This window comes from Oncorhynchus gorbuscha, linkage group LG04 (genome assembly GCF_021184085.1).
Source record: "Oncorhynchus gorbuscha isolate QuinsamMale2020 ecotype Even-year linkage group LG04, OgorEven_v1.0, whole genome shotgun sequence".
NCBI classification, from domain to species: domain Eukaryota; kingdom Metazoa; phylum Chordata; class Actinopteri; order Salmoniformes; family Salmonidae; genus Oncorhynchus; species Oncorhynchus gorbuscha.
Genome location: NC_060176.1, coordinates 67371675 through 67395948, shown reverse-complemented (window position 1 = coordinate 67395948; position 24274 = coordinate 67371675). Strand labels below are relative to the sequence as shown.

Genomic DNA, 24274 nt, shown 5'->3' with positions numbered 1-24274 from the left:
TGGGGAGGCTTGCAGGCCGAAGAACACTATCCCAACTGTGAACCCCGGGTTGGCAGCATTATGTTGTGGGGGTGCTTTGCTGCAGGAGGGACTGGTGCACTTCACAAAATAGATGGCATCATGAGGTAGGAAAATTATGTGGATATATTGAAGCAACATCTCAAGACATCAGTCAGGAAGTTAAAGCTTGGTTGCAAATGACTCAAAGGATACTTCCAAAGTTGTGGCAAAATGGCATAAGGACAACAAAGTCAAGGTATTGGAGTGGCCATCACAAAGCCCTGACCTCAATCCCATAGAACATTTGTGGGCAGAACTGATAAAGTGTGTGCAAGCAAGGAGGCCTACAAACCTGACTCAGTTACACCAGCTCTGTCAGGAAGAATGGGCCAAAATTCATCAGACTTATTGTTGGAAGCTTGTGGAAGGCTGCCCGAAACATTTGACCCAAGGTAAACAATTTAAAGGAAATATTAATTGAGTGCATGTAAACTTCTGACCCACTGGGAATGTGATGAAAGAAATAAAAGCTGCAATAAATCATTCCCTATACTATTATTCTGAGATTTCACATTCTTAAAATAAAGTGGTGATCTAACTGGCCTAAAACAGGGTATTTTTACTCAGATTGACTGTCAGAAAAACTGAGTTTAAATGTACAGTGGGGCAAAAAAGTATTTAGTCAGCCACCAATTGTGCAAGTTCTCCCACTTAAAAATATGAGAGAGGCCTGTAATTTTCATCGTAGGTACACTTCAACTATGACAGACAGAATGAGAAAGAAAATCCAGAAAATCACATTGTAGGATTTTGAATGAATTTCTTTGCAAATTATGGTGGAAAATAAGTATTTGGTCAATAACAAAAGTTTATCTCAATACTTTGTTATATACCCTTTGTTCGCAATGACAGAGGTCAAACGTTTTCTGTAAGTCTTCACAAGGTGTTCACACACTGTTGCTGGTATTTTGGCCCATTCCTCCATGCAGATCTCCTCTAGAGCAGTGATGTTTTGGGGCTGTTGCTGGGCAACACGTACTTTCAACTCCCTCCAAAGATTTTCTATGGGGTTGAAATCTGAAGACTGGCTAGGCTACTGCAGGACCTTGAAATGCTTCTTAAGAAGCCACTCCTTCGTTGCCCGGGCAGCGTGTTTGGGATCATTGTCATGCTGAAAGACCCAGCCATGTTTCATCTTCAATGCCCATGCTGATGGAAGGAGGTTTTCACTCAAAATCTCACGATACATGGCCCCATTCATTCTTTCCTTTACATGGATCAGTCGTCCTGGTCCCTTTGCAGAAAAACAGCCCCAAAGCATGATGTTTCCACCCCCATGTTTCACAGTAGGTATGGTGTTCTTTGGATGCAACTCAGCATTCTTTGTCCTCCAAACACGACGAGTTGAGTTTTTACCAAAAAGATATATTTTGGTTTCATCTGATCATATGACATTCTCCCAGTCTTCTTCTGGATCATCCAAATGCTCTCTAGCAAACTTAAGACGGGCCTGGACATGTACTGGCTTAAGCAGGGGGACACGTCTGCCACTGCAGGATTTGAGTCCCTGGTGGCGTAGTGTGTTACTGATGGTAGGCTTTGTTACTTTGGTCACAGCTCTCTGGAGGTCATTCACTAGGTTCCCCCGTGTGGTACTGGGATTTTTGCTCACCGTTGTTGTGATCATTTTGACCCCATGGGGTGAGATCTTGCGTGGAGCCCCAGATCGAGGGAGATTATCAGTGGTCTTGTATGTCTTCCATTTCCTAATAATTGCTCCCACAGTTGATTTCTTCAAACCAAACTGCTTACCTATTGCAGATTCAGTCTTCCCAGCCTGGTGCAGGTCTACAATTTTGTTTCTGGTGTCCTTTGACAGCTCTTTGGTCTTGGCCATAGTGGAGTTTGGAGTGTGACTGTTTGAGGTTGTGGACAGGTGTCTTTAATACTGATAACAAGTTCAAACAGGTGCCATTAATACAGGTAACGAGTGGAGGACAGAGGAGCCTCTTAAAGAAGTTACAGGTCTGTGAGAGCCAGAAATCTTGCTTGTTTGTAGGTGACCAAATACTTATTTTCCACCATAATTTGCATTTTTTTAAATTGAAAATCCTACAATGTGATTTTCTGGATTTTTTTCTTCTCTCAACTCTCTGTCGTAGTTGAAGTGTACCAATGATTAAAATTACAGGCCTCCCATCTTTTTAAGTGGTATTCCCAACCTGTGAGTCGACAAAGTAAAAAGGCTTAGGCTCTGTCTTTATTTGCCTCTCTCTCTCTCTCTCTCTCTCTCTCTCTCTCTCTCTCTCTCTCTCTCTCTCTCTCTCTCTCTCTCTCTCTCTCTCTCTCTCTCTCTCTCTCTCTCTCTCTCTCTCTCTCTCTCTCTCTCTCTCTCTCTCTCTCTCTCTCTCTCTCTCTCTCTCTCTCTCTCTCTCTCTCTCTCTCTCTCTCTCTCTCTCTCTCTCTCTCTCTCTCTCTCTCTCTCTCTCTCTCTCTCTCTCTCTCTCTCTCTCTCTCTCTCTCTCTCTCTCTCTCTCTCTCTCTCTCTCTCTCTCTCTCTCTCTCTCTCTCTCTCTCTCTCTCTCTCTCTCTCTCTCTCTCTCTCATTGACTGCAGGCACAAGTTGTCTGACAAGAAGATACGTAAGACGCTGGATCGGGGCGACTTTCGCCTTCTGCATTATGCTGGGGAGGTCACCTATGGCGTTGTGGGTAAGGTATCCCATGGTCTCAGGCCCAATGGTGGCATTACCCTGCTCCTCAATGTCCCTACATGTCCTACTAGTAGATTTCACTGCCACTCTCACGTCCCTTCTCACTCACCACTCTTTCTTGCATGTTGTTGTTTGTGTCATCCCAGGGTTCATCGACAAAAACAATGACATGTTATACAGAAACATCAAAGATGTAAGTCTGCAGGTTTCTACTGATGGATTATGTGAGACAGGGGAGGAAGGAAGGAGGGGAGGAAGGAAGGAGGGGAGGAAGGAAGGAAGGGGGTAGAGAATGGGACTCTTTTCGATTGGTTCCTTAATTATTTACTCCTGTTGAAGTTCTGTAAATAATACAAGAGGAGGGGAATGCAGTGAATTTGCCCAATTGGTTTTGAGTATCCACTGTGTGTGTGTGTATGTCTGTACACAGGTGATGCGGCAGTCAAAAAATGCCATAGTCAGAGAGTGCTTTGCTTCCACAGAGTCAGATAGCAGGCGACGACCAGAGACGGTGAGAGCTCACCAAGTTTTCCCCACCACTTTTCCATCTGTCCCCCTGAAGTCACAATGACAGTTTTTTACTTGTACACTGCCTCAATAGTATAACATATTGTACAGTATAGCTGGATAGGAACACACCATTTTCAGAATGACAGACAACTGAGAAAAGTAATAGATGTCTCTGTGTTTATATTGGATTATTTATTGTCCCCTTATGCAGCATTTGATCGTCATTTACCTCTGTCACTGGCAGCCTGTTGTGGTCCATCATCCATGTGTATTTGACAGATAAACTGTCGGGGGACTCTACAACTGATCCCAGGCCTGTTTCTCTGTAGGTTGCTAGCCAGTTTAAGAGCAGTCTGCTGGGACTGACAGACATCCTCATGTCTAAGGAGCCCTGGTATGTGCGCTGCCTCAAATCCAACGAGTCCAAACAGCCAGGTGAGAGACCCTCTGACCTCCGCCACGTGCACAATATCATCACCAGCTGGTGGTACTTCCAAACTTCAATCTGTCAACTGTGTTTTATGAAGCAATTGCTCCTTCATTCTCTCTCTCTCTTTTTCCCCTTTGTGTCTTTTTCTCTCCCTTTTTTTGGCACGTACACAAACACACATGCTTCAGGTCGTTTTGACGACGTGCTGGTTCGGCACCAAGTGAAGTACCTGGGGCTGATGGAACACCTTAGGGTCAGACGGGCAGGTTTTGCATACCGACGACGCTACGAGTTGTTTCTGCAGAGGTAAGCCAACAGAACTTGTTGCTTTAGTAGACCACATTGATTACTTTGTAGAAATAATATTTTCCTTATAACATTAGGCTTCATCGGCAAATGATTCGACTAGAATCTTTGAGAGATTTTGACTTTACTTGAGCTGTTGATATCAAATAATTAATTAATTTCTTTATTCTGTCCCCTCGGGGAACGTTGGGTTGCATTTTAACACAAACAAGCACAGGCATTACAGGCATTCCAAATACTGTACATCTAGGACAATGAGGTGATGTGTGATCCACCTCCAGATACAAGCCCCTATGCCCAGCCACCTGGCCCCATTGGAGAGGAGTGGCTGCAGAAGGAGTGGAAGTGCTGGTGCAGCACCTGGGATACCTGCCAGATGAGTACAAAATGGGCAGGTGAGAGCAGTTTGGGCAACTAATTTCTCCTCCACTAGATTGGTTCTTACAAATCTCTGTTACTTTTCAATTTCCCTCTAGAACCAAGATATTTATCCGCCACCCCAGGACACTTTTTGCCACAGAAGATGCCTTCGAGGTCTGCAAACATAAACTTGGTAAGGGCATGAAAGCTAAGAGAAATCAAGAGATTTTATTTATCTGCATAGAGATTTCAATATTATTAATGGATATTACAGCATCAAGGATTCAGGCCCAGTACAAGGGATACCGGCAAAAAGGAGAATTCAGAAGACAGAAAGAAGCTGGTAAGTGACAGCAAAGCTACATGGATGTGGTCCTCTGTAACTCAGTTGGAAGAGCATGGCACTTGCCAGGATAGTGGGTTCGATTTCCAGGACCACTGATTCAGTTCCTTCAGAAAGTGTTCAGACCCCTTGACTTTTTCACACATTTTGTTACGTTACAGCCTTATTCTAAAATGTATTAAATACATAAAAATTCTAAGCAATCTACACACAATGCCCCATAATGACAATGCAAAAACAAGTTTTTAGAATTTTCTGTAAATGTATAAAAAATAAATACCCTTTGCTTTGAGACTTGAAATTGAACTCCAGTGCATCCTGTTTCCATTGATCATCCTTGAGATGTTTCTACAACTTGGAGTCCACCTGTGGTAAATTCAATTGATTGGACATGATTTGGAAAGGCACACCTGTCAATATAAGATCCCACATGTGACAGTGCATGTCAGAGCAAAAACCAAGCCATGAGGTCCAAGGCACAGATCTGGAGACGAGTACCAAAAAATGTCTACAGCATTGAAGGTCCCCAAGAACACAGTGGCCTCCATCATTCTTAAATGGAAGAAGTTTGGAACCACCAAGACTCTTCTTAGAGCTGGCTTCCCCGTCAAACTGAACAATCGTGGGAGAAGGGCCTTGGTCAGGGGAGGTGACCAAGAACCCGATGGTCACACTGATAGAGCTCTAGATTTCCTCTGTGGAGTTGGGAGAACCTTCCAGAAGGGCAACCATCTCTGCAGCACTCCACCAATCAGGCCTTTTAAGGTAGAGTGGACAGATGGAAGCCACTCCTCAGTAAAAGGCATGACAGCCCGCTTGGAGTTTGCCAAAAGGCACCAAAAGACTCTCAGACCATGAGAAGCAAGATTGTCTGGTCTGATGAAACCAAGATTGAACTTTTTGGCCTGAATTCCAAGCGTCACATCTAGAAGAAACCTGGTACCATCCCTACGGTGAAGCATGGTGGTGGCAGCATCTTGCTGTAGGGATGTTTTTCAGAGGCAGGGACTGGGAGACTAGTCATGATCTAAGGAAAGATTAACGGAGCAAAGTATAATCAAGTCAAATCAAATAAAATTTCATTGGTCACATACACATGGTTAGCAGTGTAGCGGAATGCTTGTGCTTCTAGTTCTGACAGTGCAATAATATCTAGCAATAAATCTAACAAATTCACAACAACTACCTTATACACACAATTGTGAAGGGATGAATAAGAGTATATACATATAAAGTTATGGATGAGCAATGGCCGTGCGGCATATGCAAGATGCAGTAGATGGTATAGAATATAGTATACACAGTACATATGAGATGAGAAATGTGGGATATTTCAACATTATTAAAGTGCCGTTATTTAAAGTGACCAGTGATACCTTTATTAAATCCATTTATGAAATGTATTAAAGTGGCCAGAGATTTGAGCCTGTATGTTGGCAGCATCCACTCTATGTTAGTGATGGCTGTTGAACAGTCTGATGTCCTTGAGATAGAAGCTGTTTTTCAGTCTCTCTGTCCCAGCTTTGATGCACCTGTACTGACCTCGCCTTCTGGATGATAGCAGGGTGAACAGGCAGTGGCTCGGGTGGTTGTTGTCCTTGATGATCTTTTCGGCCTTCCTGTGACATCAGGTGCTGTAGGTGTCCTAGAGGGCAGGTAGTTTGCCCCCCCCCGGTGACGCGTTGTGCAGAACGCACTACCCTCTGGAGAGTCTTGTGGTTGTGGGCAGAACAGTTGTCGTACCAGGCGGTGATACAGCCCGACAGGATGCTTCCGATTGTTCATCTGTAAAAGTGTGTTTTAGGTGACAAGCCAAATTTCTTAAGCCTCCAGAAGTTTGAGGAGCTGTCGCGCCTTCTTCAACACTCTGTCTGTGTGGGTGGACCATTTCAGTTTGTCAGTGATGTGTATGCCAAGGAACTTAACTTTCCACCTTCTCCACTCCCCTAGAAAGATATTTGATGAAAACCTGCTCCAGAGCACTCGGGACCTCAGACTGGGGTGAAGGTTCCCCTTCCAACAAGACAATGAAGAATCAGGAGAAACTCCTCAACTATAGGTTTGCCAAGTTTGTAGCATCATACCCAGGAAGACTCAATGCTGTAATCGCTGCCAAAGGTGCTTCAACAAAGTACTGAGTTAAAGGGTCTGAATACTTATATGAAAATCATATTTCAGTTGGTTTATTTCTTATAAATTACATAACATGTCTTAACCTGTTTTTGCTTTGTCATTATGGGTTATTGTGTGTAGATTGAGGAAAACAACTATTTGGTAGAATAAAGCTGCAATGTAAGAAAATGTGGAAAAAGTCAAGGGGTCTGAATACTTTCCATAGGCACTGTATGTAGACAAATGTTTGGATAAAATCATCTGCTAAATGATAGATATCATAATGTGTGTAACATGACAGGATAAACCGTGTGTCTTTTTGGAGAGCAGAAACATAGTAGGCAAGATACCTTCGCTCTCTCTCCCCCGCTACTCTCTCCTCTTCCATCCTATCATCTCTTCCCTCTGCTCAAACCTTCTCCAACCTATCTCCTGATTCTGCCTCCTCAACCCTCCTCTCCTCCCTTTCTGCATCCTTTGACTCTCTATGTCCCCTATCTTCCAGGCCGGCTCGGTCCTCCCCTCCCGCTCCGTGGCTTGACGACTCATTGCGAGCTCACAGAACAGGGCTCCGGGCAGCCGAGCGGAAATGGAGGAAAACTCGCCTCCCTGCGGACCTGGCATCCTTTCACTCCCTCCTCTCTACATTTTCCTCCTCTGTCTCTGCTGCTAAAGCCACTTTCTACCACTCTAAATTCCAAGCATCTGCCTCTAACCCTAGGAAGCTCTTTGCCACCTTCTCCTTCCTCCTGAATCCTCCTCCCCCTCCCCCCTCCTCCCTCTCTGCAGATGACTTCGTCAACCATTTTGAAAAGAAGGTCGACGACATCCGATCCTCGTTTGCTAAGTCAAACGACACCGCTGGTTCTGCTCACACTGCCCTACCCTGTGCTCTGACCTCTTTCTCCCTCTCTCTCCAGATGAAATCTCGCGTCTTGTGACGGCCGGCCGCCCAACAACCTGCCCGCTCGACCCTATCCCCTCCTCTCTTCTCCAGACCATTTCCGGAGACCTTCTCCCTTACCTCACCTCGCTCATCAACTCATCCCTGACCGCTGGCTACGTCCCTTCCGTCTTCAAGAGAGCGAGAGTTGCACCCCTTCTGAAAAAACCTACACTCGATCCCTCCGATGTCAACAACTACAGACCAGTATCCCTTGTTTCTTTTCTCTCCAAAACTCTTGAACGTGCCGTCCTTGGTCAGCTCTCCCGCTATCTCTCTCAGAATGACCTTCTTGATCCAAATCAGTCAGGTTTCAAGACTAGTCATTCAACTGAGACTGCTCTTCTCTGTATCACGGAGGCGCTCCGCACCGCTAAAGCTAACTCTCTCTCCTCTGCTCTCATCCTTCTAGACCTATCGGCTGCCTTCGATACTGTGAACCATCAGATCCTCCTCTCCACCCTCTCCGAGTTGGGCATCTCCGGCGCGGCCCACGCTTGGATTGCGTCCTACCTGACAGGTCGCTCCTACCAGGTGGCGTGGCGAGAATCTGTCTCCTCACCACGCGCTCTCACCACTGGTGTCCCCCAGGGCTCTGTTCTAGGCCCTCTCCTATTCTCGCTATACACCAAGTCACTTGGCTCTGTCATAACCTCACATGGTCTCTCCTATCATTGCTATGCAGACGACACACAATTAATCTTCTCCTTTCCCCCTTCTGATGACCAGGTGGCGAATCGCATCTCTGCATGTCTGGCAGACATATCAGTGTGGATGACGGATCACCACCTCAAGCTGAACTTCGGCAAGACGGAGCTGCTCTTCCTCCCGGGGAAGGACTGCCCGTTCCATGATCTCGCCATCACGGTTGACAACTCCTTTGTGTCCTCCTCCCAGAGCGCTAAGAACCTTGGCGTGATCCTGGACAACACCCTGTCGTTCTCAACTAACATCAAGGCGGTGGCCCGTTCCTGTAGGTTCATGCTCTACAACATCCGCAGAGTACGACCCTGCCTCACACAGGAAGCGGCGCAGGTCCTAATCCAGGCACTTGTCATCTCCCGTCTGGATTACTGCAACTCGCTGTTGGCTGGGCTCCCTGCCTGTGCCATTAAACCCCTACAACTCATCCAGAACGCCGCAGCCCGTCTAGTGTTCAACCTTCCCAAGTTCTCTCACGTCACCCCGCTCCTCCGCTCTCTCCACTGGCTTCCAGTTGAAGCTCGCATCCGCTACAAGACCATGGTGCTTGCCTACGGAGCTGTGAGGGGAACGGCACCTCAGTACCTCCAGGCTCTGATCAGGCCCTACACCCAAATAAGGGCACTGCGTTCATCCACCTCTGGCCTGCTCGCTTCCCTACCACTGAGGAAGTACAGTTCCCGCTCAGCCCAGTCAAAACTGTTCGCTGCTCTGGCTCCCCAATGGTGGAACAAACTCCCTCACGACGCCAGGACAGTGGAGTCAATCACCACCTTCCGGAGACACCTGAAACCCCACCTCTTTAAGGAATACCTAGGATAGGATAAAGTAATCCTCCTCATCCCCCCCCCCCCTTAAAATATTTAGATGCACTATTGTAAAGTGGCTGTTCCACTGGATGTCATAAGGTGAATGCACCAATTTGTAAGTCGCTCTGGATAAGAGCGTCTGCTAAATGACTTAAATGTAAATGTAAGATACAGTACATATTTATTTCACTGGCCATGCAAACCTCAACAGATATTCAATAAATTCACATTTTTTCTCCATCTTGATTTGATACCTGTTGTGTAATGTGTTCTTTAGCCACCAAGATTGAGACTTGCTGGAGAGGAGTTCAAGCCAGGAAAGAGAAAGAGAGGAGACAATGGGCTGTCAAGGTTATCAAGAAGTAAGAGGGAGAATGAGATCACATCTTCAGGCTCTAGCACTGCAATGTTGATCCATCAACCAAAATGACATATACATTTATACTCTGAAGTTTGCCACAAATTACAGATCCATAGTGGATTAAAGCCTATAATGTTCAGCACATTCCCAGAGGGCAGTATTATTATTAATACTGTAGATGACCAATTATTTACTTTTTTATTCCAGGTTTATTAAAGGATACATGACCAGAGGGGAGGCAAAGACTACTGATAACTCTGAATACCTGGCCTTTGTCAGACAGAGCTACCTCAACAGGCTGAAAGACAATCTCCCAAAAACTGTTCTGGATAAAATCAGCTGGCTAACCCCTCCACCTGTATTGACTGAGGTATTTATTCACATTGTAATTGAGGACAGCTATTTTGGTGTTAAAGGGGAAGCTCAGTGAAACGTCTGTTGGACTGTGCTTGCTCTTCTTGTACAGGCCTCAGCGATCCTGCGTCAGCTCCACATGCGTGTCATGGTGACGAGGTATGTCAGAGGGATCACTGGACAACAGAAAGCACAGGTAAGGTCAGAACTACTCCAGAATTGTCCCTTTTAAATCATGAGTTTATCAGGTTTGAAGGTAAGATCCAGGTGCAGACAAAAGTGTGTTAAATCGAGCACAGGCAGGCAAAGGTACCGGACGGCAGGCAGGTTCAGGGTCAGGTCAGGCGGAGGTCGGTAAACCAGAGTAGTGGAACAAAGGTACAGGACGGCAGGCAGGCTCAGGTCAGGCATCCAGAGTAGTGGGGCACAGGTACCGGACGGCATGCAGGCTTAGGGTCAGGTCAGGCAGAGGTCGGTAAACCAGAGTAGTGGGGAAAAGGTACAGAACGGCAGGCAGGCTCAGGGCAGGTAATCCTGAGTAGTGGGGCAAAGGTACAGGACAGCAGGCAGGCTCAGGGCAGGTAATCCTGAGTAGTGGGGCAAAGGTACAGGACAGCAGGCAGGCTCAGGTCAGGCATCCAGAGTAGTGGGGAAAAGGTACAGAACGGCAGGCAGGCTCAGGGCAGGTAATCCTGAGTAGTGGGGCAAAGGTACAGGACAGCAGGCAGGCTCAGGGCAGGTAATCCTGAGTAGTGGGGCAAAGGTACAGGACGGCAGGCAGGCTCAGGTCAGGCATCCAGAGTAGTGGGGAAAAGGTACAGAACGGCAGGCAGGCTCAGGGCAGGTAATCCTGAGTAGTGGGGCAAAGGTACAGGACAGCAGGCAGGCTCAGGGCAGGTAATCCTGAGTAGTGGGGCAAAGGTACAGGACGGCAGGCAGGCTCAGGGCAGGTAATCCAGAGTAGTGGGGCAAAGGTACAGGACGGCAGGCAGGCTCAGGTCAGGCATCCAGAGTAGTGGGGCAAAGGTACAGGATGGCAGACAGGCTCAGGGCAGGTAATCCAGAGAAGTGGGGCAAAGGTACAGGACGGCAGGCAGGCTCAGGGCAGGCAGGCTCAGGGCAGGCAGGCTCAGGGCAGCCAGAAAGGTCAAAACTAGAAAACAGGAACTATAGACAATACAGGCGCAAGGGGAAAACCGCTGGTAGGTTTGATGAACAAAACTAACTGGCAACAGACAGAGAAAACCGGTATAAATACACAGGTGATAATGGAGAAGATGGGTGATACCTGGAGAGGAGTGGAGACAATCACAAAGACAGGTGAGACAGATCAGGGTGTGACAGACTTACATCATGGACATAGTAGACAACATACTTGTGTTGTATAACCTACCTTTTTAGTGCCCTGTATAGCCTATGCTGTTACATATTTGTGATCACAAAGATCCTATAAATCCGAATTCTTTAGCTAGTTCTATGTTGGTGATGTTCATTCCTTGTCTCACCCTCCCAGCTTCAACTCAAGGGGATCACCAGTGTTATCTTCAAGGACAAGAAGGACAGCTACCCTCAGAGTGTCTCCCAACCCTTTGTGGACACCAGGATCAGTCAGTATATAGTAGCAGATATCTGCTAATTACATGTGGCATCTTACTGTGGTCCTTCTGTAGCTCAGTTGGTAGAGCATGGCGCTTGGAACGCCAGGGTAGTGGGTTCGATTCCCGGGATCACCCATACGTAGAATGTATGCACACATGACTGTAAGTCGCTTTGGATAAAAGCGTCTGCTAAATGGCATATATTATTATTATTATTATATTATTACTCACACTCGTGTTTTAGGATCAAATGCCATCTTTTGCACTATGTTATATTTTCAGGTGAACAGGACATCAATATGAAGGTCCTGCAGATAATTCGCCATGAACGCATCAAGGTAATCAAGACATTTGCATTGTAAAACTCTCGTTTTCTCCATCATTTTAAAACCCTTAACACTATCTCTCTCTTTCTCCCTCCTCTCTCCTCTCTCTCCTCTCTCTCTCTCTCTCTCCTCTCTCTGCAGTATAGCGTACCAGTGGTGAAGTATGACAGGAATGGGTTTAAACCCCGACCTCGGCAGCTCATCCTCACGCAGACGGCTGCCTATGTGGTGGACGAGGCCAAGATCAAACAGACAGTGCAGTACACTACTCTGAAAGGTGAGCCTACAACATGGTATGGATGTGATGCATGGGGTTTGAGCTTGTCTGGTCTCACTTGCAAAATAGATTTGATTTCAGTGGGGCGAATCCTAATTTCCATCTGCATCAAATTTTCACAATGGATTATTAGTTGAAAATTCAACTGAAGTGTAAGTTAGGAAAATACTGGTAATATATATAATATACAGTTTGTTTCAAAGTGTACTGATCAGTGTGAGTGCTGCTTACTCCATTGCAGGTGTGTCTGTCAGTACCTTGAGTGACAGCATCATCATTTTCCATATTGCAAGTGAAGACATTAAACAGAAGGTAGGAGGACACTGTCGTCACACAGCATAGTGTAGTAGCTCGGTAAAGTGAGTGTAGCGCCTCTGTTTTTCAAGTGATTCTAACCAGGATATGTTTAGAAGGAAATCCATCCTGCAGTGCACTACATGCTTTGGAACATGGTGCCCTTTCAGACACACCCCTAATGCTACCCAATGTGTCCTGACCTCATGTTCAGGGGGACCTGGTCATCCAGTGTGACCACCTGTTTGAAGTGTTGACCAAACTCAGTGTGGTTGCCAACAAGCAGAGCGCTATCAACGTGGTCAAGGGCAGGTGAGGCTGTGGCTGACAACAGGATGGATTCTGGGAGTTCTCGTCCGATGGATCAAGTAGCAAGATGCTTATGTTTATTTCACATCTTTATTGATTTAGCCAGGATAGTCCTCTCCGTAACACGTGCCACTGTTTTCCATGGAGTCCTGGATGAATATGAATATGCTGTTGTTTTTCAGCATCTCGTTTCAGATACAGGCGGGGAAAGAGGGTATTGTGGACTTCAGCAGTGGCCAGGAGTCCATGGTGTACAAGGACAAGAATGGACACCTCATGGTGGTGAGTAATGCTATTGCTGCTGCTGAGAGGAGCCTGGAAGCCTGGTCCCAGACCTGCTTGTGCTGTCTTGCCAACTCCTATGGCCATTGCCCACCATCCTTTGCCTCAGATCTGGGATCAATCCTGTGCACAGTTGGCTAGTATCACATGCTTTCTGCTGACTTTAGCTGCTAGAAGAATAACAAGTCCTGTATTGTCCACACAAAGTGGAATGCTTTCTTTGGCTTCCTTGTGACATTATACACAGAACAGACAAACAAATATTGAAACCACTGTGATCACGTTGATATATCATACATACTGTATGAAATGTTAAAGGTCCAATGGAGCTGTTTTTTATCTCAATTTCAAATAATTTCTGGGAAACAACTAAGTATCTTACTGTGATTGTTTTCAAAGAAAAAAAAGCAACAAGCAATTTCTGAAGCAAGAATTTCGCTTGGACTGTCTGCGAGTGGTCTGAGTGGGGAGGGGAAAACTAGATGAGAGCTTTGGAACTCTTATTGGTCTAACTAATTTACTGCCTGGTGATTACACCAGTTAGGCCAAAACTCCATCCCACCCAAATTTCAGGCAGTCTTTTCAAACAACTTTTACACTAAAAGGGCATTATCAACATTTCCACAGTATTATTCCAATCTCATAGTGTGGAAGTACATATAAAACACAAGAATATAACATGTTTGACTGCACTGGGCCTTTAACAAATGTTTGGAGTAAGATACAGTGATTGTATGGTCTGACAGGCATGCACTACCTTGTTATGGACATAATCAACCATTAAAAAAAAAGAAATGTGGAGTCTGAAAGAGAGGGATTACATGGGTGTCCAATACAAATATCTCATTTAATTGCAAATGGTTTGTGTTATGTTCCCTAATGATCAATACGTGCAATCTGAACAAATAACATATTTGTCACTCTAGGTATCCACTCGGACCAAGGCTCGGTGAACTGCTCAGTGCCCAGCAGATAGACACACTAAGGCGAGAACGAATAAGGTCTCAGGAGACTGACCAGGCACATTAGAACCTGTGGACAACATCTGGATTAGACCTAGAATTCTGCTCCTGTATAGCCTGATTCCAGATCTGTTTGTGTTGTGCATATATTTAACTCAATAGCCAGTTGGCAAGACACCACAAACAGATATGGAATCAGGCTGAGTTTTATAGAGATTAACCATAAAACAGAACTACAGCAGTTGTTTTCAGGAAACCATGAAAGCTACAAACCATTGAACCAATGGCTCAATGTATTTAATGACATTCCCTAGGCAGAGCTCATAAGAAAATAATTCCCCCTTATGCACCCATCCTGTCTAAGAGAATTGACTGGAGACAAGTGTTCATTTAAGGGACCAAAACAGCACAAACCTATAAGAATACTTTGTGAATTCAAGACTAAGAGAGGCATATGTATGGTTTAGTTTTTCTAGTTGTAAACAAACATTACTGCACTGTTGACTGAGAGCAGGATGCATTGCTCTCTAAAATAGTCAATTACATTTCTTTGCACTATATCAAACCATCAGGCTACTCTTGTATAGGAATCACTGATTAATTTTGCAAGAATGTACCATCATTTTGTAAAATATGTACCATCATTTTACACTTAAAATATAAGAGTAAACGCAAACAACATTCTTGTAGATTTTTTTATTTGTGATAAGGTATCTATAAATATGTAAAACATTTTGTTGTACAATTGTACAGATTAATCTACAAGCACTGTTTGTTAAAAGGGGACACAGTGTGTAGATGTACAGTTAACAGGTCTAATTTCTCTGCCTGTTAAAAGCCCTCGAGTGGAGCTCTGGTTTCAGACATTAATTTCAGCCTTGGAGCTCTTTCAGCCCAGATAACACTTCACACCACAGCTGAAGTTGTCTCCTTTTAAGCAATCACTTACATGGCATGAAGGGACATTGCGTTAAATGGGAAAACCTATTCATAAAAATAAAATAAAAAGACGTTGTGGGACTGTGGAAGTACCTGATTGTATGATATTTTGATTCAACCGATATTCACAGAATGGGGCAAAAGGAAGATGCAACGATTTAATTGAATATCGATAGCATCGCTGCCTGTCTCTGTTTGTTTGATTCAATAATGCCCCTTGGTGGACTGTTTTTGTAGAACACCTGATTTACTGCCATTATAGTGTCTCCATACACTTCAGACAGGCGTAATGATTCTTGTTCTTCTTGCTGCAACAAAGCAAGCACCAAAGAAAAATGCATGATGCTGACATTTTAATTGCCTCCAGTATAACCACTGGCACAATTCCATTCCACACAATTGACGTCACATTCATAATCCAATTCACATAGTGGAAAATCCAATCACCTAACTCGGCATCCACCTACCTCTGAGACATTAAACACCCCAAAATGTTGGATGACTCAGGCATTCTTCCTCAAGAGTACTACACAAAACAAGATGGTCTACATGAAACAACTTCACCACTACACACAGTCTCCATTCGTCTCTCCTCAGCAGTGGGCTCCAGCTGTGGGGGAAGAAGAGAGAGCGAGCCGCTGGGTGTTGGAAGTAAGGCACACACATGGTCCACTGAGAGTCCAGGATCACACATCCAGGGATGGGCTGGGCTTTGGATGGTCAAGGAGGAGGGGGGGGGGTCAGTCAGGGGTTACTGGTGGTGGTGTGTGCGATCATCGGGCCGCTTGACGTGGATCCTACGGACCCTGTCAATGCGCTCCTCGTCCTCGTCCAGGTGGTGCGAGCGGCCAGCGGCACCTCCCGTAGCCTCCAGCAGAGCGTTGTCAGGACCCCTCCCATCCTGGGACTCATACAGCAGGATGTTGAGGGTCTCCTCGTAGATTCGTGCCTCAGGGAATTCCACCTGGAGGGGAAGGGCTTTATGTATTTAGGTCTGCCTGGTCATTGTTATCTGAATGCCAAGAATGCCTGTACTTTGTAGCAAAGAAAATATCCCAATGGTATATTAAGGTATACTTTTCTACAGTAATCTAACAGCAGGCTAGCAACAACAAACTCCCAAATGGGGGTAGTTTACTAGAGGTGTTCTACCTTCAATGCCTTGAAGCCAGAGACATGTAGTTGCTGAGTCTGTGTTCAATAAAATATTTTAAGATGACATCATACTATATGCCATTGCAGTGCAATTTTTTTATTTTGCATTACCTTGGTCTGCTTCTTCTCTGTGGCGTAGACGATTGAGGTGCAGCACACCTCAGCGATCTTGCGTCCCTGGCCGTAGAAGGACCAGCAGCAGATCTCGTCGCCGATCACATCCTTGATGAAGAGCACACGGTTGTTGAAGCGCAGCGACAGCTTGTCAAACAGCTCAATGTTCTTCAGCATGTTGTCGTCAGAGTTACTGCATGGAGGGAAGGATGTGGAAGCCTGGTTAGTGATAAGAGGTTGCGTTCCACGCCAACTAGACTGCAGCCACGTAATTGCTGTCGCACAGAAACCACCTATTGTGTGCCACGTCATTGACTATGCAGTCGGACATCAGATTGCTATTTCATATGATGTGGTTAGGTGATGTTAAACACTTATCCAGGCGTTGTGAGATCTGGAAGCTGGCTACAATGTAGTCAGCCTGGGATGTGGGCTGCACTTAAACCATACATTTTTCACTTTACATTCATCATTTACACGTCTTTAATAGATATAAGAATCTCTTACCTGGTGTAGGAGTATTTGTTGTTGCTTCTGTTGTATAAGAGTTTGACAGTGGGCTATGTAGACCCAAAACAACAGGAAAACATCAGTCAGAATTGAATACGTGAGACTAGAGCTTAAGTAAATACTGGGTGTGTCCTTCACCCTGATGCGTGACTCGGTCAACAATACCTTATTAGAGGTGGCGATGAGTCTCTGTTCTTCCTTCAATGATGTCACCAGAGGAACTTTACAGAACGGCTCGTATGACTCTTTGTTCTAGAACACCAATAAAGATTTTAAAAATACTTGAATGGTAAAGACAGATTTTTAGCTAGAATGGATGATTTTTAACATAAGTCCTCTAACAAATAGATGAAGAGTGAGTGAGTTGGCTGGGCCCGTAACGGTGTATGTGTAGAATGTAGAGGCAGTGGGAGGTAGAGCTAGCTGAAGAGTGGGGGTTGGGGATGAGCCTGATCATTTCACACCATTGTGCCGACCCAAACAGTATTGGCTCTGATATTTTCCTTTTGACATGTCCTTTCCAGCACGGTTCAAGCAACTATGGTCAATGCATAACCAAGCCTGTGCAGTGCAGTGCAGTTTGGCTCAGCTCAGTAGTGTGAAAAGGGGTAAAGAATGAGAGGAGAAACAAGCAGTCCTGAGGGTGACGGTACCTGCAAGGCAGCTTGACACTCATCAGCCAGGCCCTGGACCAGATAGTATTTGGCCTCAGCAATCAGCTCCTCAGTCTCCCGACGACTCTCTGGGAGCGGCACAGCCCCGTCTCTAAGGTAGTTCAGAATCGTCCCAAAGTGTTTCCCACACCGGTCAATCAGGATCCAGCCTGGACAGGGACAACCACCAGATCAACTCAATGGCCATTTTCATTTTTAGACCGCTAACAAAATACTAGGCTGATCCCAGTTCTGTTTATACTGTGTGTAACTCCTAAGCTCGTTGTCATGCTCGTGACTAGGGCTGTGGCCGTGAAATAATTTTGTCAGCCAGTGATTGTCAAGCAAATAACTGTCGGTCTCACGGTAATTCACTGTTAATTAACAAACACATTTAGCATCTCCTGGCTTCCACACATAGCCTATAAGCCATTGATGCAGACCTTTGAAATATCTGTTTTAAAAAGTCTAATAAATATAGCCTACACCTTTGTGCAAGCTGTACACACTTAATTAGTCTCTCATTCACAATTTGACAAGCACTTGATAATGCCTCGAATTTCACAGTGGCATCCCCTTTGTGGCTGTAATGCACCCTGCGATTATGCATGTAATGCTTTTATTATAAAGAAAATGATCTTCCCCAAACTTAAAACTCATGCGCTGCTTATGTATGCCAGTTAGCATCTACACTCCTTGTAAAGCAGATTAATGTGCTTCATTTTAAGAAGTTATTTGGCCACTTTAGATGAGATACAAACCTTATCAAAACATATAGGCCTATGGGCTAGACAACTTGAGGTGTGCGACTATGATTAGAAAGTCGCAAAAAAAGGCAGTTTCTTATTCTGTGATGATATATAACTCAAGTGATAGGCTAATATTGTCAACCATCAGACTATTCTTGATTTACATATACTAAATAATATGTAAGAAATTTGTTTTGATTTAGAATGGACCATTAACATGCACCTGTCTCGAAACAGGGGCAGCAGGAAAAAAATACATGTCATCTATGCACTTAAATAACGAATGGAGGACGCTTTTCCCGTGGTTCATTTTCATGCCAGCCAGGTAGGCTATACTCCTGTTGTAAAGAAACAATGTGCTTAATATTAGGAAAGTTAAGAAATAAATATAGTACTCATAGTCTACAGAAAGCTGATCGGATCCTCCTTCTTTGATTAGAGGCTATCACTGTGTTTTGTTGTACATTTACATTTAAGTCATTTAGCAGACGCTCTTATCCAGAGCGACTTACAAATTGCATAGCCTATAGAAATGTTGCTCAATATGAGCTCATGGGTTCTCATTAAGTGTTTAATTTGATTTTCAAATACATTTGCATTGATGTCAAAGTGATTAGAGGGACAATAGTGTGCTGAGTACCAGGCAGTTAGCAAGTTTGGTATGCAACTAAGGATCACCAGCGGCATCAGAGTTTGGAGAAGCCTAATTACCGTGACTAACCGATCAAGTGGAATTTGACTGCCTTCATGACTCGTGACCGCTGGTGTGGTCACCGCAACAGCCCTACTCATGACTCTTGACAATGACCATTTAGGAGTTGGCAAGACAGTACAAATAGATCTCGGACCAGGATAGAAAAATACAGGTGTAATAATAGAGGCGTTAAAGACTCCTCACTCAGACACTCCCACCAAACGTATCTGAAATGAGTGGTGCCATGGAGGTCTGACAGATACAGTACCTTCACTGTCTGTGAGGACTTCCATCCTGCCGCTGAACATGGCCTTGAGCATGGTGTCCTGCTTGGTGAGGGTCTGCATGGTGGTGTAGTAAAGCACCCCGCCCACGTTTAGCTTCACATACTTGGAGCTGGGACTGGAGCCCTTGAAGGAGGTGGTCCGGGTTGTAGCCGCCGGCATTGCCGAGCTCACCACGCTCTCTCCTGACATCTCTTCCTGTGACGGGGGCACAAAACAACCCCAAGTCAGGTGTCAAGATGGCAAACAGGACAATGAGCCGCATGGACAGGTCAGCTTTGGAAAACTAGTCCAGTCAATCCCACATCGACACCAAGCTTTTAACTCTAAATTGCCCTTAAGTATTTGGGATTGGAAAGGATTAGCTAGCTAGATAGGTAGGACCAATATGATTATCAATTCTTACAACTATCACTTGTCCAGTTAGTTGCCCTGCCACTTACACACCCCGAATGGCAGTTAACTTTTGTTCTGGTGAGTTCACACGGACCGGTTCAGACATAAAACATTCAGGCTGCAAAGGCGTCGATTTTCTGCTTAGCTCAATTTAAGACATTTCTGTTTTCATCTACGCGGGCCGGACGCCATGGCTTCGGCGGACCTGCTCTCACTTGCGGCCAAAGCCAGGCACTGGTACTTTTCAGTTGGAATTTACATAACAATGGATTACTGTGAACTGTAACTCCTCACCACCAACCACAGGTGGCCTCATGAGTCCGCTCTTGGTAATCATCAGATGGGAGGAGGAGAGGAGGTAGGGGGCACTATGCAAGATTTGGTTGGGCCCTATGTAAGATTTGGTTGGGCACCCCACCGCACGGGCAAAGCACTTTTCACCCCCCTCTTGACAGCAGAGATAAAGTTAATGTCCTATAATTATAAACATTTTGCTATGGGGCAGAGAGTATTTTTTGCCGTTTTGAAGCTAATTACCTGCTATTATTCACATTTTGCCATTGCTTATGCCATGTTAATGATCTGAGTGAGAGTGACTAACAAAATCAATGGAGGTCAGGGCCCCTGAGCACAGTCAGTATTCTGCCATTACTACAAGTTTGGATCGCTGGCTAGACTAATTTACCAGTTTAAAAATTGTTAGTTGACATGGCTAATTAATTGACTGACATAAGATAAACTGCTGATACACACACACACAAAAAAAAATCGTAATTGCACCTTGTGTAACTATTCTAACTCTCAAGATGAAGTTGAAACCCTGACTGAGTCGTTGTCGTCGGCATAAAAAAAAAAACAAAGCCCCAGGGTTTATGATAAGTTAACAGGCCCTGTTTAAAAATCATCCTGTCAGCCCGAGTTATGTAAACACAGTATCCCTAGTATAACATAAGAGTGCATACTAGTGGTACAGTCCAAAATAAGCAATAAGGTCTTTGGAGTAACGGTATGCTCGCCTACATTATTGCACTAAAGTAGACGTTACGTTTGCTAAGAGTTCCGGTTAGCTAGCTAACGTTAGCTAACTAGGAGACCTGAACCAAGACGGCTAAACGTTAGCTAGCTAACTTAGGCCAAATCGAAAAGTACGTCGACATTTCACCAATTAGTGATCATTCATTCAATTGTTTTCTATTCCGAAAGTGTCTTTTAAAACAACATTGTTCAGTCATATTTACCATAGAACCCCCCAACAGACTTCGGAATTCGACGAGCACCAGCCCCAAGAATCACCTGCTTCCGGACCAGCAAACAATTGATGACGTCAATACAGGTAGGGACTGTGCGCACCAACAAATTAATAATTTTCCCTTTTAGTTTACCCTGCATTTTGTCTCATCATTCATTACTAAATTAGTTGACAGAATTGGTTAAAATGGTGCAATGGCCCATTTTGCTTATTTTCTCTAAAGTTTATGAAATGTATTATTCTTAATACACTGAAACACTTCTTCAACACAAAGTAGAATATTTACCAGGATTTGCCATGTTCGAGAGGATCAAAACCGTAATATATCATGGTAAATTCAAATCAAATTGTTTTTGTCACATGCGCCGAATACAACAACCTTACAGTGAAATGCTTACTTACAAACCCTTAACCAACAATGCAGTTGTAAGAAAAATAAATGTTAAGTAAAAAATAGATAACTAAAAATAAGAAATAAAAGTAACAAATAACAGCAGTAAAATAACAGTAGTGAGGCTATATACAGGGGGTACCGGTACAGAGTCAATCAATGTGTGGGGGCTCTGGTTAGTCAAGGTAATTGAGATAATATGTACTGTACGTGTAGGCAGAGTTAAAGTGACTAAGCATAGATAATAAACAGAGTAGCAGCTGCGTAAAATAGGGGGGGGGATTTGCAGATTGTCTGGGTAGTCATTTGATTATTGATTAGCTGTTCAGGAGTCTTATGGCTTGGGGATAGAAGCTGTTAAGGGTAGAAGCCTTTTGGACCTAGACTTGGTGCTCCGGTACCACTTGTCGTGTGGTAGCAGAGGGATCGGTCTATGACTAGGGTGGCCGGAGTCTTTGACAATTTTTAGGGCCTTCGTCTGACACTGCCTGGTATAGAGGTCCTGGATGGCAGGAAGCTTGGCACCAGTGATGTACTGGGCCGTACGCACGGCCCTCTGTAATAGCTTGCAGTCGGAGGCCGAGCAGTACCAGGCAGTGATGCAACCAGCCAGGATGCTCTCGATGATTTTTTAATTTTACCTTTATTTAACCAGGCAAGTCAGTTAAGAACACATTCTTATTTTCAACGACGGCCTGGGAACAGTGGGTTAACTGCCTGTTCAGGGGAAGAACGACAGATTTGTACCTTGTCAGCTCGGGGGTTTGAACTTGCAACCTTCCGGTTACTAGTCCAACGCTCTAACCACTATGCTACGCTGCCGCCCAGAACAGCTGTAGAACTTTTTAAGGATCTGAGGACCCATGCCAAATATGTTCAGTCTCCTGAGAGGGAATAGGCTTTGTCGTACCCTCTTCGCGACTGTCTTGGTGTGTTTGGACCATGATATTTTGTTGGTGATGTGGACAACCTGCTCCACTACAGCCCCGTCGATGAGAATGGGGGCATGCTCGGTCCTCCTTTTCCTGTAGTCCACAATCATCTCCATTGTCTTGGTCACATTTAGGGAGATGTTGCTATGAGATGTTTAGGGAGATGTTGCTATCCTGGCACCACACGGCCAGGTCTCTGACTTCCTCCCTATAGGCTGTCTCATCGTTGTCGGTGATCAGGCCTACCACTGTTGTGTCATCGGCAAACTTAATGATGGTGTTGAAGTCGTGCCTGGCCATACAGTCATGAGAGTACAGGAGGTCAGCTGAGCACGCACCCCTGAGGGTCCCCCGTGTTGAGGATCAGCGTGGAGGATGAGTTGTTACCTACCCTTACCACCTGGGGGCGGCCCGTCAGGATGTCCAGGATCCAGTTGCAGAGGGAGGTGTTTAGTCCCAGGGTTCTTAGCTTAGTGATGAGCTTTGAGGGAACTATGGTGCTGAATGCTGAGCTGTAGTCAATGAATAGCATTCTCACATAGGTGTTCATTTTGTCCAGGTGGGAACAGGCAGTGTGGAGTGCAATAGAGATTGCATCATCTGTGGATCTGTTGGGGGGGTATGCAAATTGGAGTGGATCTAGGGTTTCTGGGATAATGGTGTTATTAGCCATGACCAGTCTTTTAAAGCACTTCATGGCTACAGACGTGAGTGCTACGGGTCGGTAATCATTTAGGCAGGTTACCTTAGTGTTCTTTGGCACAGGGACTATGGTGGTCTGCTTGAAACATGTTGGTGTTACAATGTCAGTGAAGACACTATCCAGTTGGTCAGAGCATTCTCGGAGTACACGTCCTGGTAATCCGTCTGGCACTGTGGCCTTGTGAGTGCTGACCTGTTTAAAGGTCTTACTCACATCGGCTAGGGAGAGCGTGATCACACAGTCGTCCGGAACAGCTGATTCTCTCATGCATATTTCAGTGTTACTTGCCTTGAAGTGAGCATAGAAGTAATTTAGCTTGTCTGGTAGGCTTGTGTCACTGGGCAGCTTGCGGCTATGCTTCCCTTTGTAGTCTGTAATAGTTTGCAAGCCCTGCCACATCCGACGAGTGTCGGAGCCGTTGTAGTAATATTTTATCCTAGTCCTGTATTGACGCTTTGCCTGTTTGATGGTTTGTTGGAGGGCATAGCAGGATTTCTTATAAGCTTCCAGGTTAGAGTCCCGCTCCTTGAAAGCGGTAGCTCTCGCTCAGTGTGGATGTTGCAAGTAATCAATGGCTTCTGGTTGGAGTATGTAAATTGTGACCGACTGACTAGTTATGAGTAGTTATTTTTGATCTTGTCGAACAAGTTCATTCTTAATAGGGCGTTAATCAAGAAAAGAGCATGTTGGACAGTCAACGGCCCAATCCCAAATGAACCCCTGGATCCTATGCACTTGTGGAGAGCTGAAATATATTTTTGAGGTATTTTAATTGTTAGAATTGCGTAAATTCGAATCTGGTATCAGGATAAATATAACCATGAGTCACCGATTGTATACTATGTATTTTTTATTAGCTAAGTAATAAATGGCAAATGCATCTTTCGTATATACGGGCTCACTGTAATACCACGCAGGGCAGAACAGAGAACTGACTAGATGTATGTTAACAGTGTTCTTATACTGTGATAGGCCAACAGACGGGTTGGAACAATGTCTATCACAGTAGAGGCTGGGCGTGGTTTAAACTTGCTCAGCCTATCGCAGGCGCTCAGGCGGGTCCCCGCCTCTTGGCGCTTCTTGGAGTCCTCCCTCCGTCGATGTATAGATCCTTACTGTTCTGGTATCACCCCTAGTTATAACAGTTGCTCAGTTCCTGCTATTGTGTTGTTCAGTATTTTTCCATCTCAGTTAAACCTCGTGATGACTACCCCTCCCTATCACAACTTTGTAAGATACAGCAAGTCACACCATGTGCTCAATATTGTTACATACAAACATAAGGACAAAGCAACTGCTGGGTTGTTATCTACAGTTTTGCAACATGCAGGTCACATCATGTTACTCAGTTCTTGTCACACACACAAACAGGCAAGTAGCAAGCAGTTGTTTAATCTCATAATGATGCTCCAGTGCACAAATGCAGATACCTCACACAACCAACATCAGATAATATTTAATCATATATATGGTAATGGCTATAATTTAAAATACAGAATCCCACACTGCAATGT

General features: G+C 44.9%; 2 protein-coding genes across 2 annotated transcripts in view; one reads left to right on the top strand and one right to left on the bottom strand.

Moving 5' to 3' along the window:
• LOC124034565 (unconventional myosin-Ih-like) overlaps positions 1 to 14684 on the top strand; it is a 40263-nt gene extending 25579 nt beyond the window's left edge. The window contains exons 15-32 of the mRNA XM_046347929.1: positions 2617 to 2711; positions 2860 to 2906; positions 3144 to 3224; positions 3553 to 3658; positions 3842 to 3959; positions 4241 to 4354; positions 4436 to 4512; positions 4594 to 4662; positions 9506 to 9590; positions 9797 to 9959; positions 10056 to 10139; positions 11457 to 11550; positions 11824 to 11879; positions 12009 to 12144; positions 12386 to 12456; positions 12653 to 12750; positions 12930 to 13029; positions 13956 to 14684. Coding sequence (XP_046203885.1) covers positions 2617 to 2711; positions 2860 to 2906; positions 3144 to 3224; positions 3553 to 3658; positions 3842 to 3959; positions 4241 to 4354; positions 4436 to 4512; positions 4594 to 4662; positions 9506 to 9590; positions 9797 to 9959; positions 10056 to 10139; positions 11457 to 11550; positions 11824 to 11879; positions 12009 to 12144; positions 12386 to 12456; positions 12653 to 12750; positions 12930 to 13029; positions 13956 to 13982 — 1621 coding nt within the window. The 3' untranslated portion in view covers positions 13983 to 14684. The remainder of the gene's footprint in view (positions 1 to 2616; positions 2712 to 2859; positions 2907 to 3143; positions 3225 to 3552; positions 3659 to 3841; positions 3960 to 4240; positions 4355 to 4435; positions 4513 to 4593; positions 4663 to 9505; positions 9591 to 9796; positions 9960 to 10055; positions 10140 to 11456; positions 11551 to 11823; positions 11880 to 12008; positions 12145 to 12385; positions 12457 to 12652; positions 12751 to 12929; positions 13030 to 13955) is intronic.
• Positions 14673 to 20829, bottom strand: kctd10 (potassium channel tetramerization domain containing 10). The gene is made up of 7 exons (XM_046347928.1): positions 20724 to 20829; positions 19074 to 19287; positions 17363 to 17532; positions 16875 to 16961; positions 16707 to 16759; positions 16197 to 16392; positions 14673 to 15894 (listed from the first exon to the last, which is right to left on the bottom strand). The coding sequence occupies exons 1-7, from the start codon at positions 20724 to 20726 to the stop codon at positions 15682 to 15684; spliced, it is 936 nt and encodes a 311-aa protein (XP_046203884.1). The 5' UTR covers positions 20727 to 20829; the 3' UTR covers positions 14673 to 15681.
• Between the last annotated feature and the right edge of the window lie 3445 nt (positions 20830 to 24274).